Genomic DNA, 13,441 nt, shown 5'->3' on the forward strand with positions numbered 1-13,441 from the left:
TGTTTTTTTCTATTTATGTTGTTCCTTTGTTTGATGCTTATTTTGTACACACCTTGCTGCTGTAACAATGTGAATTCCCCCATTGTGGGACTTATAAAGGATTATCTTATCTTATCTTATCTTATCTTATCTTATCTTATCTTATCTTATCTTATCTTATCTTATCTTATCTTATCTTATCTTATCTTATCTTATCTTATCTTATAATATCTTACATAAAAACAATCAGGTTATCAGGGCAGCTGTGGCTCACGGGTAGAGTGGGTCGTCCTCTAATCAGAAGGTCAGTGGTTCGATCCCAGCTCCTCCAGACAACATGTCAAAGTATCCTTGGGCAAGATACTGAACCCCAAATTGCTGATGTCACGGAGTGTGAGTGTGTATGAATGATTACTGAGTAGCACATGGCACCTTGTACGGTAGCCTCGGCCACCAGTGTGTGTGTATGGATGAATGTGACATGTAGTGTTAGAGTGCTTTGAGTGGTCAATAAGACTAGAAAAGCGCTATACAAGTATAGTCCATTTACCATAAGTGATACCATAATCATTATCTACTAGTCAAGCTTAAAATATTTGTACTTAATTCACCAAATGACATGCTGTTTCCACTTCCAGGTAATGCTAAGACGCTTATGGTGAACGGCTCTGAGTCTCAGACTGTGCTGCCCAACCTGACCCCAGGGGTCACCTATCAGGTCACCGTCGTCGCTATCAAGGGTCAGAGTGAGAGTGAGCCTGGATCAGACAGCATTACCACAGGTACGACTTAAATGAAACGTACATGGACACCATAATTTTCTTAAGACTAGATGGGAACATGTATGTTTACCTGGATTTGTCAGTTGTGTGATTCTGTGATAATTTGCTTATATGCGGCTTGTGTATTCTCTCTTGCGTTATGTGATTAACCAGGCACAGACCTTTTCTCTTTGGCTTCATTAATTCATGGGGCAGCACACTGTGGACAGCTGATAACGCAGAATTGTATTAGATCGCATTCCCATTCTTCATCATCACAAAAGCTCCCATTAAAACCAAAACACAGAAAGAAATCATTCAGCTAACAGTCGGTAACCAGGTTACACCGAAGATTTCCTCTGAAGCCAGTGTTACATTCAAGCTAGCAAAATCACAACGTGGTGAAATGACAAACTACCTCACAGCAAGATAACATCAGTGCCAAAACACCTGACATTGAGCAGCAGTGTTTTCAAAATTGTTACATGGGAAAAAAAATACAACAAAACAATATGTTTTAAGCAGTTAAAGAGAGCTTATTTACACGGGACTTACCACAGGGACAAGCTTACACCAGACTCACAGCAATAAGTGGGATACACTGCTCAAGTTTGCGGGGACTGAGCTGAAGGGGCACAGCCTCTGCAGGGGCCCAACAAGGGGGCACACGTTTACAATTTTAGATCAGTCCTAGTGGAAAAATAAAATAGTACTGAAATAAAATAATTCAAATGATATAATTACTGATAATGACAACCATAGGCAAGTAATGACTAGTTACTTAGCCTGCTACATACAGCTATTCCATTATATTTCCATTCACAGTTTCTAATAAGAAACTGTGAATGGAAATATATATATCTGCCTTTTAACACAGTAACTCTGTACATATGTAAATACATAACTGTGTTCTATGTGTGTGTGTGTGTGTGTGTGTGCGTGCGTGCGTGCGTGCGTGCGTGTGTGCGTGCGTGCGTGTGTGTGTGTGTGTGTTACAGCTCTGGATAAGCCCCGCGGTCTGACTGCAGTCAACATCACAGATAGTGAAGCTCTGCTGCTCTGGCAACCCGCCATTGCTACTGTTGATGGTTACGTCATTACCTACAGTGCAGACTCGGGTATCTAGTATATACACATGCATGTCTACCACAAACAATACACAGTGACATATTAATAAATACACATGCTGTAGTCAAAAATGAAATAAAATGAATGTTTTTTCTTTCCCCATCTGGTTTAAAGATGGTGTTGAGATGATGATCTTTAGATGATCATTACTGTCTTTTAATGAAGAACTAATGAGAAGGAAGGGCAGATTTTCAATCATATCTGAGTGAACCAGACTAATCAAAGTCATATTTGTCAGTTTGCTTTCTCTTTTACAATCAGCATTATCCTGGATCCTAACTGAAGGCCTGTTTTTGACATTCCAGTGGCTCCGGTTATGGAGCGTGTGTCAGGGAATGTGGTGGAGTTTGAGATGAGCTCTCTGACCCCAGCAACACACTATACTGTGAAGGTCTATGCTGTGAGGAACTTGTCCAAAAGTGCAGCCACCACAACTGAGTTGACAACTGGTGAGCATTCTTGCCTAAATCAAAAAAGGCCTTTTGCCAAATACAGTCAAGGTAGGAGCCAAGCAGTCAAGTGGACTTTTCATTGAAACTACAACAAATAACAACAACATCAACAAAAGCGCATTTAAAATGTGAGATAACCCAAAGGAGGAACCGAGAGTATGACATTGTCACCCTATTTCTATTGGCACAAGCTGACTCAATGGGTAACACTCTCCTCCAGTTACGAGCATGCATTCGCCCACTTAAATCTGCATAAATGTAGCTGACTAATCAAGACTTTTCTACCTCAGTGCATGCAGAGCCCACAGTATACATAGGAGCCATATGATAGCCTCAGCATCCTGTAACCCTTGTTCAGCGAGCAGTGTAGGAGCAACAGGACCCAGCCAGTTCTCATTCTGAACTCGTCAAATACACTTGCTCTGTCAGTGCTTTCGGCATAAGAGTGTGGCGACAAAAGCCATCTTCCGTGTCCACCTGGACAGCGTTAGCTGTGAACTTGTCCAAAGAGAACTGATGTCAGCAGACAGCTTAATAGCACCAGGCATGTCCATATGATATGCATTATTTGAGAACGTGGGTGGATGGAACAGATTACGTGTGCATGAAATGTCAAGTTGCAACACTACTTATGAGGACATAATACAAGGAATGCAAGTGCATTTGTGAATGGATCCCATAAACAACTTGCTTACATGCAGGAGTCCAGTGTTTGCTAACCCTAACCCCCTTCCTGTGTGGATGTAAGGTTTTTTTTTCTACACCTTAACATGTGCCTAACCATCCCTGACTTTGTTGCCTAATCTTAACCATCACGTTGGTCTGCAATGTTGTCTAAATGTGAGCACATGGCAATGTGCTGTGTCATCCCACCATGTGCATTTGTTGACATCATGGTAGCAGCATCCTGAAGCATAAACAGCTGATGCAGAAGAATACCTAAAACATACAAGTATATGTGGGAGATCACTGACAGAGCGGCACCTTCTGACGAGATGGGATGAGAATGTGTTCCACGTTAATAGAACTAGGGTTACAGTATTGTAACCTTTTTTTAGATTATTTTGAGGGAATTTTCCCTTTATTTTATAGGAAAGCTATATTAGAGTGAAAGGGGAAGAGAGAGATGAGATGACATGCAGCAAAGGGCTGAGAGTGGAATCAAACTCACGGCCACTGCAGCAACATAGCCTTTTGTATAGGGGCACCCGCTCTACCAGGTGAGCTACTGGGCATCCCACAATATTGACACCTTTCTTCTATCTCACACAAGGGTCTTGACATTATTGAGCTGGAGCACCTGCTCACTCTAACGGCAGCAAATCATCTTGTCGAAGCCTCTGCAGTGATCCCATTGCTGCTGGTGTCCCAACTTGGGCAGTGCCCAGCAGGTGTCGCAGGCTGCTGAATACTGCTCTCTGCATAGTCTGCCTTAGGCACTGATAAAGTAAAGCAGTGACTCCATCCATGGACAAAGGTGATCAATGAGCAATTTGCCGTCACTAAAAAGGAAAGCATGCAGAGACCGTCATACAGCTCCTACATATACTGTTGGCTCCTATATATTCTGTTGGCTTTTAGTATTTCAGGCAGGCACGTCCTTATTGGCCAGCTTTCATTGGGCCTCTGTGTTGTCATTGTTGGAGTTCAAGTGGAGAGAGAGCTTGTTCCTGTGTGAGATAGAGCTTGTTCATATCACAGGTATACTGTTTTTGTTTTTTTAAACATGAACCAGATGAATGACTGCATAATGTGATGTCAAGTAGAAATATGTCAATGAAAGACAATTAAAAACACTAATCACAAAAAGGGGCTGAAACAGCTGAGGCAATGAGCAACTGACAGAAAATTTTACCTGCTAAGATCTGAAATGTTTTTAGATGTGGACGCCCCTCAGGATCTGGTAGCCAGTAACATCCAGACAGAAAATGGTATGCTGACGTGGAAGCCACCTCGCGCTGACATCACTGGGTACATCCTCAGTTTTGAGTCTTCAGACGGCACTGTGCGTGTGAGTACACTCCGGAACCCCACAGATTCAGTAGTAGACTCAGTCTATTCAATGTGTTTGGGAAAAAAATGTATGCACGTTTCCTCTTTCAGGAGGTGGTCCTAAGTCCCACTGCTGTCTCCTATAACATGGCTCAGCTCAGCGCCTCTACAGAGTATTCAGTCAAGCTGCAGGCCATTGCTGGTCCCAAGAGAAGCAGAGTCATCACAACTGTCTTCACCACCAGTGAGTGGACTCATGTAGACACTAGGCAGATTTTAGCCTTGGTGGACTTTGTGTCTGTCAATACCCTTACACATGAAGCAAAAGGCATACTATGCAGGATTTGTGGCTTACTGTTTGTAAGCACTCACTGCACACACTTGCACTCTTGCAAACATTCAAACTTGGCACCTCTGCGACTCAACAAGACTGAGAGAGCAGCGGTGGTCAAGTGAGCTAGAGAGTAAATGAAGAGAGGAAGTGGTCTCACAAAAACAAAACAATAAATCAGAGAAAATTAATAATAATTTTCTCATTTCTTCACGTACATTCTAAAGCAATTATAAACATCCGACAGGAAGGTGCTGAATTACCAGATTTTGAATGAATTCCCCTGAAGCACATGCTTATGTGTGTGGTTTAACCTATCAGACAGATACACAAACCTGCAGCTTGCATCCACAGAGTGGGGAGAGAGAGGGCAGGTTGCTGCATTTTTATAGAGTCCAGACCTCGCACTGCTACTGCATGGGGGCCATACACCACTACCCAAAGGTTGACACCCATAAATGTCCTTAAGATACAGAAACCACCACACTTAAGTAATGACCGAGAGGGCTTACTGTATGTTGTATTTAAGAAATGTCCTGCATGATATACCTTTATCTTTTGGTATTTTGGTTACTTTACTTTGGTAGTGTCGCCTTAGATGGTCCTGGGTTGCTCCTGGTGGCCGGTGTGCCTCACTTTCCTCCCATACTCCAAAGACATTAAAACAGTGAGACTGTGTTTATTAACCTAAAATGTAATCCTTGTTATTAGCAGTATGGGTATATTTTAGCAGTCTCATCAGCTGTCACTTGTTCCCCTTTCCCCAGGCTGTGAGACTCCTCAACTCCTCCTTCAATGCCAAAAAGATGTAGCAGGATTTAGTATCAAGTTTTAAGAAAACGTTGAAGAAAAATAACAATAAATCTACCTTGTACCTTGTTACAGGTTGTGTATAGTTTACTTTGTTAATTATTCCATCATATCCATCTCCTGAGTGTTTGTCTGAGTGTTTTGTGGGTTTTTCTGATCATGGCTGCACCTGGTTCATGGTCATGGTTGTGCTGATGTTGTGGTCCTGTCTATGACTGCGCCTGTGTCATGGTTGCGTTGATGCTGATCATCTGCTTTGTGTGTTTGTAGCTGGTGTGCTGTACAGACACCCCAGGGACTGTTCCCAGGTGCTGCTGAATGGCGATACCTCACCTGACCTGTACACTATCTATCTGGGTGGAGATGAGAGCCAGCCCCTCCAGGTCTACTGTGACATGAGCACTGATGGAGGTGGATGGATTGTAAGTCAGCAGCTAACAGTGACTTACAGTATATGCTCTCTGTGTATGAATATTTAAAGCTGCACTAATCAGTATTTGTATATTAACTGTCAACCACATGACTATTTATAATGTTAAAACTGTCACTCATCGTGACAGATCCCCAAAGACTTATCACTAACTCTATTCTATGATGTGTTACTTAAGAGATGAATGTTGCCAACTATACAATAAGGCTCATAAGCAGCATTAATGGTTTATTATAGTAAAGAGATACTTATTCAGCATCTTTTTATGTAAATTAAGTGTTACTCAAAGGAAGGAATGTTGTCATTTTTACAGAAAGGGTCACAAGCAGCATTAGTAAATGGTTTATTATAGTTAAGTGATGCTTATGCAGCATCTTTATGCTTTAATTAAATGTTATTTAAGGGATGAATGTTGTCAACTTTACAATAAGGGTCACATAGAGCATTAATAAATGGTTAATTATAGTTAAGTGATGCTTATTCAGCATCAGTATGTGTTAATGAAGTGTTTCTTAAGGGATGAATTTTAATGTTACCTTATTATCGTTACTGTTTATATACTATTAAATAGTGCATGAATTACTACCTTAATTAACATGACAGAGTCAGAGTCAGTAAATGATTACTCTCAACACTGGTTAATTATTTATTGACTGCTAGGTAGTGGTTACTACTACTTCAATATTTAATACCATTAAATGTGTTCTTGCTATTGTTAATGGTAATAAACGCTTAAATTAATTCTAATTAGCATGAATACTACTAGTAAATGATTACATTTAACTATTAGTTAGTGGTAATCACTACACTACATTTAATGTTTATTAATGTGTCCTTGTTATGGTTGTTACTGTTAGTAGACTATTAAATGATGTATGAATTACCAGTATAATTAACTTAAACACTTCTAATAAATGATTACTTTACACATTAGTTAACTGTTAGTTAATGGTTATCACTCCATTATTTAATGTTAATTAATTTGTCCTTGTTATGGTTGTTACTATTAATAATCTATTAGGTAATGTATTAATTACCACCTAATATAAATGAATACCATCAGGAAGTGATTACTTGACATATTAGTTAACTGTTAGTTAATGGTTAATACTACATTTTCTGATGGTAATTAATGTACCCTTATTGTAAAGTGTTACTGTTGTCATTGAATATACAGTATATTTCACTATTGTCTTTCACATTCAGGTGTTCCTCAGACGACAGAGTGGTAGACTGGAATTTTTCCGCAACTGGAAGAATTACACAGCTGGCTTTGGTGACATGAATGATGAATTCTGGCTGGGTAATGTAAAGAAACATCCGAGTACTATGCACAATTCAACCACACATAAGGACATAGCCATATATCAGTACATTCAGCTAGTAATGAAGGTGTTTTATACAAAACGCATAGCATCCTGTGTTGCAATGGCATCCATTTTGTGTGAGGATGTATTCATTGTGTTCCAATAATTGATTTTTATCAGACTCTACAAAAGTTCATTAAGTACATTGATTCACTTAATTATTTTTCTTTATTTAACATTATGAATAATTGAATCAAATAGCTACGTTTGAAGCTTGAATCAAACTAAAGGGGATCAGCGTTCAGATACTTACTGAATATATATTGGCACTTCAAATCTCATCAAACTCACCACTGAATTGTTATTATTTGAGCATCTCCTCTTTCACACAGGTCTTTCCAACTTACATAAGATCACAACTGGAGGTCAGTATGAGCTGCGAGTCGACCTGAGAGATAAGGGAGAAACAGCGTATGCTCAGTATGACAAGTTCTCTGTCTCTGAACCACGGACCCGCTACAAAGTCCATGTAGGAGGATACAGTGGAACTGCAGGTAAAGCTGACTTCTGTAGCCTGCAGCCAAACATGTCTATCTCTTAATACTCCTGGACTTTCCTGTCATATTTGTGGCACTCAGCTCCAAACCCACTAGCTCCTACTGAAGAAAATCATATAGTACATATTTGTGTTTTTTTAAAGATGCTTTAAATTTCTAAAACAGCTGCTCACTGTTGTTTTTACAAAACAAACAGGAGGAAAAGGAGATGTGTCTATGGTAATGAATGAGTATCACTCAGTGATACAGTGTGGCTCACTGATGTGTTTCTGACAACAACAGAGCTTGAGGATGTATCAGGCTGCACACACACTACTTCTAATATGAAATTGTAGGGATTTGGCTTTAACATGGGGCAACCCTTTATGTGATTAGGCTTCACGCAAGGGTCACCAAATGTTAAAAGTATGGCTATCATAACTACTTGATAATTATAAAATAATTATTAATTATGTTAAATAATGTGACTTAATTTACATTAAATCACCTTGTGTGGCACCATTTCCGAATAGGGAGAAATGATAGCCAATCACTTATATCAGTCTCAAAATACACTCAACTGTCAATTTGGAACACAATATTAAGCAGACAGCAAAAATGATTCCAAAAAGATTTATTCAAAAAGGAAAGCAAAAACCAAAACACACAATATATCCTAACTACTAATATAGACAAATAGTATGGATGTGTAAATGTGTGTGTGTGTGTGTGTGTGTGTGTGTGTGTGTGTGTGTGTGTGGGGGGTGGAAGGTGTGTGTGTTGACAAACACAAACTAACAGTCTTGCTCAGCCTGTTCTTATGTCGTAATGCTATGCCCAAAATGTTACTTGCCAAGATTTCTTTGGATTGCTGGCTGAAGAAAAGGGGATTCCAGTACTTCTAGTGTGCCACAAGATCAGCAGAAGCTTCTCTTCTTGGCTGTGTGACATTGCAGGGGGTCACATTAGTGAACCAATCATGTTTGAAGATGGATCCATGTGAGAATCTAACACATACATGTCAGAACATGAGGCAGTCTAGGAAGTTGAGTTCAAATGGCTGTTCTTTGTTTAAGGAACAAAGAGGACAACAGTAGCCATTTTGAAGAAGGAACTCATAGGACATGTGGCACACTGTCCAAATAAACAAATCATATGTGGAGTTCCCAGGTCCCAACAAAATTAAGAAAAAATAATAGAATGTCATTAGCCTTGTGGAAGGCGATTCAATTGTTATAGGCTACAAAGCAGGAACGCCCCAATCATGTGTGATGCCACGCTGCCGGACAAGCTGAACACATTTCACGCTCACTTTGACATCCTCAATAAGGACTCAGCTGTGAAGTCCACTCTGCTTCCAGAGGACCGCCCACTCTCAGTGACCACAGCAGATGTGAGAAAACTCCTGGGGTCCGTTTCACAAAGCAGGTTCAACAAACTCTGAGTGTAACCCTGAACTCTGAGTTGATCTACTCTGAGACAGGAAACTCTGAGTTTCCGGTTCCAGAAGAGCTGATTTGAGTTGGTTTAATCAACTCGGAGTAGTTTCACCTGGAGTTAAGCGCGTGCACCACAACTATAAAAAGCCAGCATCAATGGAGCCCCGATTCAACGAGTCACCATGGCAACAGGGAAGCGGAGGGCTGCATTCTTCACCCCACTCGAATTGGAAATTTTAATGCGCTTATATGCGGAGTTTGAACACGTTTATAGAAAGAAGTGCAACACCGCTGCAGCTGCAAAAGAGAGGGAGACGGCGTGGGAGAACATTGCTGCCCGGGTCAATGCGTAAGTTTAAATGTAGTCCTTTGCAATGACAATACTACTACAGGGGAAAACTGTTTGAATGGTAGCGTATTAATTTATTTAATTTTATTTCATTTGTGCACATCCCCATCCCCATGCTCCCCATGGCTCTGACAGGTTTATGTCCAGGGAAAACGACAAAGATGTGTAAAAGTCGTTTCAGGGCCAGGCACACTTTTCTGACCGCCCTGCATACAGTTGTCTTGCTTAAATGCTCTGCACCTCCGACATTATACAAGAAACTGCCATTTGCAAAGAACCACAGCGCAACACACAATATCTGATGGGATGTGAGAGCATGACTGCGGTTGGTAATGTTGCAAATGTAAGGACGGATTAGGTTGTGTATGTATAATATGGACTGTGATGTGAAACGGTACCGCTCAAAAAGATAACTGTCCAGAAATGCAAGAACATCTATCCGCGGTCTGAAAACAATCTCCCGACGAATATTTAGGCCTAATTCTCTGCGCAGTAATGCTGCTCCTTCATCCACTGGATCATTGATGAAAGGGCATGCCATTTTGACAGACGGCAGAACTATACTCCGACACTCGCCTGCTGACTGAATGAATGAATGAGGAAATCAAAGAGCGTATGTGGCTGAAAGAGGGCGGAGACTGAGAGAAACTCGAGGTTCATTGAGAAAAACCTGGTCCCGACCAGGTTAGGTTCATAGAGTCTGTTACTACGGTAACTGACCGAGAGCTTAAGTTACCCCTCTCTGTGAAACAGGCTAGAGTTACACTTCTTTCTCTGGTTTGAGTTACCTCCCTTTTTGAAACGGAAAACTCAGAGTTTCCCTCATTTCAGGGTTAACAGACTCAGAGTTTTCACTAAACCTGCTTTGTGAAACGGACCTCTGCTGAGAGTGTATATAAACAAGTCCGCCGGCCCGGACAACATTCCTGGACGTATACTAAAACCTTGTGCTGATCAGCTTGTTAATGTTATATCTGATATTTTTTGCAACTCACTCTCACGAGAGACTGTTCCCTCCTGCCTCAAGACAGCCATAATCATCCCTGAACCTAAAAAGTCTGCTGTTTTACTAACTACTGCCCTGTGGCCCATACCCCCATCCTAATGAAGTGCTTTGAGAAACTGGTTCTTAAGCACATCAAAGACAACATCCCTGCCAGCCTGGACCCTCACCAGTATGCTTTCAAGTCATGTCAAGTGAAGTCAAGTCAAGTCAAGTGTATTTATAAAGCCCATTATCACAAAACATGGTTTGCCTCAGAGGGCTTTAAAGCATACAACATTCCTCTGCCCTTAGACCCTCACATCACCTAAGGAAAAACTCCCAAAAAAGAACCCCTGTAATGGGGGGGAAGGAAGAAACCTCGGAAGAGCAGCAGAGGATGATGAGGGATCCCTCTTCCAGGATGGACAGATGAGCAATAGATGTCGTAAATAACAATTGAATTACAATTATGACAAAAGGGAAAGAGTAAGAGAGAGGGAAAGAGAGGGGGGGAGGGGGATAGATGCACAGCAATAATGAAAACAGTTGCATGTCATATTACAATAATGATAGGTGTAAAATTACTAAATGCACTCTATGATAATATTGAGGGTGTTGATAAGAGTCCCATATTGATAGTGATAGTGGATAGTGGAGGCATGGCTCATAATAATGGCAGTAGAAGGTTGCATCAAGCACAAACACAGGCGTAGCTTCAGACAGGACCACAGCAATGGCAAAACCAAGTCCACGATCAGGGCGAGCCGAGGGCACAGTATCAGTGCAGCCACAGCAAGACCACGACCAAAGTCAGGGTTGCAGCACCAGCACAGCTACTACCACTATCAGGCGCAGCCAAGATTGCAGTTAGAATCTCGGAAAACTAGGAATTAAGGGAGCGAGAATGCTCCGGAGAGGCAACAGAGTTCGCGTAATGCAGTAAACACACATGAGCATTTTCAGATTGAGGTAGCAAGAGAAGGAAAAAGGAGCTAAGTGTATCATAGAAAGTCCCCCAGCAGATTAACCTATGTCAGCTTAACTAGGGGCTGGTCCAGGCAACCTGAGCCAACCCCAATTATAAGCTTTATCAAAGAGGAAGGTCTTAAGTCTACCCTTAAAAGTGGAAACGGTGTCTGCCTCCCTGAGGGAAACTGGAAGATGGTTCCATAAAAGAGGAGCATGGTAACTGAAGGCTCTGGATCCCATCCTACTTTTGGAGACTTTGGGAATAACAAGTAACCCTGCGTTTTTAAAGCGCAGTGATGTTGAGGGTTGGTAAGAAACTATGAGCTGCGACAGATTGGATGGAGCCTGACCATTTAGAGCTTTGTAAGTAAAGAGGAGGATTTTATATTCAGTCCTGGATTTTACAGTGCAAAGAAGCTAAAACAGAAGAAATATGGTCCCTTTTCCTGGGTCCTGTTAGAACACGTGCAGCAGTGTTCTGCACCAGTTGGAGAAACCTAAGAGATTTATTGGGGCAACTGAATAATAGGGAGTAATGTAATCCAGCCTAGAAGTAACCAGTGCGTGTACTAATTTTTTGGCATCTGTTTGGGACAGGATATGTCTAATTTTTGCAATGTTACGCAAGTGAAAGAAAGCAGTCCTAGAAGTTTGTTTTATATGGGAGGCAAAAGGTAGATCTTGATCAAATCAAACTCTGAGGTTCTTACAGTTGTGCTAGAGGCCAAGGTAATGCCATCAAGAGAAATTACATTTTGTCTGAATTCAACATCAAGAAATTACAGCTCATCCAGTCTTTTATGTCCTAAGACATGTTTGAAGTATAGATAACTGATTAGTTTTATCTGGTTTCATAGATAGATACAGTTGTGTATTATCAGCATAATAATGGAAATTTACAGAGTGATTTCTAATTTTCTTGTCGAAGGGAAGCATATATAAAGTAAAAAGGATTGGTCCAAGCACAGAACCTTGTGGCAATCCAAAGCAGACCTTAGTATGCACAGAGGATTGGTCATTGATGTGAACAAACTGGGAATGATCTGATAAGTATGATTTAAATCAGCTTAGTGCCGTTCCTTTAAGGCCAATTAACTGTTCCAGTCTGTGCAGTAAGATTTGATGGTCAGTGGTGTCAAATGCGGCGCTGAGATCTAATAGGAATAGGACAGAGACCAGACCTTTATCAGAGGCAATCAATAAGTCATTAGTAATTTTTACTAGTGTCATCTCTGTACTATGATGAGCTCTTAAACCTGACTGAAAATCAAAGAAACTATTATCTTGAAGAAAGTCACAAAGTTGATGAGCAACCACTTCCTCAAGGATTTTAGACGTAAGGGGGAAGATTATATATCGGTCTATAGTTAGCTAAAACCTCTGGATCGAGAGTGGGCTTCTTTAGAAGGGGTTTAATGACAGCTGCTTTAAAGGACTATGGTACATAGCCCATTAATAAAGACACATTGATTATATCTAATAAAGAATTGTCTATTAAGGGTAAAACTTCCTTAAGTAGCCTAGTTGGGATGGGGTCTAAAGGGCATGTTGATGGCTTGGATGTGGAAATCAAATTAGAGAGTCAGCGAAGGTCAATGGGGGAAAAACGGTCAAAATAAATTCCAGGCCATGTTGCCTTATTCAAACTACCTGTGTCCAAGGTCAGGTCAGTTAAGGGCAAGAGGTGATCTATTTTATCTCGAATAGTTACAATTTTATCTTCAAAGAAACTCATAAAGCCATCCCTTTCAGAACCAACAGATCCACAGAGCACACCATATCTACTGCTCTTCACTCAGTCCTCACTCACCTGGAGAATAAGAACAGCTACATCAGGATGCTGTTTGTTGACTTCAACTCAGCATTCAACACAATCTCTCCCATGAAGCTGATTGGAAAACTTAACACTCTAAGCTTTAGTACAACACTTTGCAACTGGATACTGGACTTTCTCACATGCAGACCCCAGACCC

General features: G+C 40.9%; 1 protein-coding gene across 4 annotated transcripts in view; it reads left to right on the forward strand.

Annotated features, from left to right (window-relative positions):
• tncb (tenascin Cb) overlaps window positions 1–13,441 on the forward strand; it is a 178,990-nt gene that overhangs the window by 143,267 nt on the left and 22,282 nt on the right. For all 4 annotated transcript variants that reach the window (XM_088077260.1, XM_088077262.1, XM_042488001.2 and 1 more), the window contains 8 exons: window positions 618–761; window positions 1,739–1,858; window positions 2,174–2,317; window positions 4,201–4,331; window positions 4,424–4,556; window positions 5,724–5,875; window positions 7,090–7,186; window positions 7,583–7,744. In XM_088077260.1, the coding sequence (XP_087933386.1) occupies window positions 618–761; window positions 1,739–1,858; window positions 2,174–2,317; window positions 4,201–4,331; window positions 4,424–4,556; window positions 5,724–5,875; window positions 7,090–7,186; window positions 7,583–7,744 (1,083 nt within the window). The remainder of the gene's footprint in view (window positions 1–617; window positions 762–1,738; window positions 1,859–2,173; window positions 2,318–4,200; window positions 4,332–4,423; window positions 4,557–5,723; window positions 5,876–7,089; window positions 7,187–7,582; window positions 7,745–13,441) is intronic.

The sequence above is a fragment of the Plectropomus leopardus genome, chromosome 4, assembly GCF_026936395.1.
Source record: "Plectropomus leopardus strain MGB_pleo_1.0 chromosome 4, ASM2693639v1, whole genome shotgun sequence".
In the NCBI taxonomy this organism is placed as follows: domain Eukaryota; kingdom Metazoa; phylum Chordata; class Actinopteri; order Perciformes; family Serranidae; genus Plectropomus; species Plectropomus leopardus.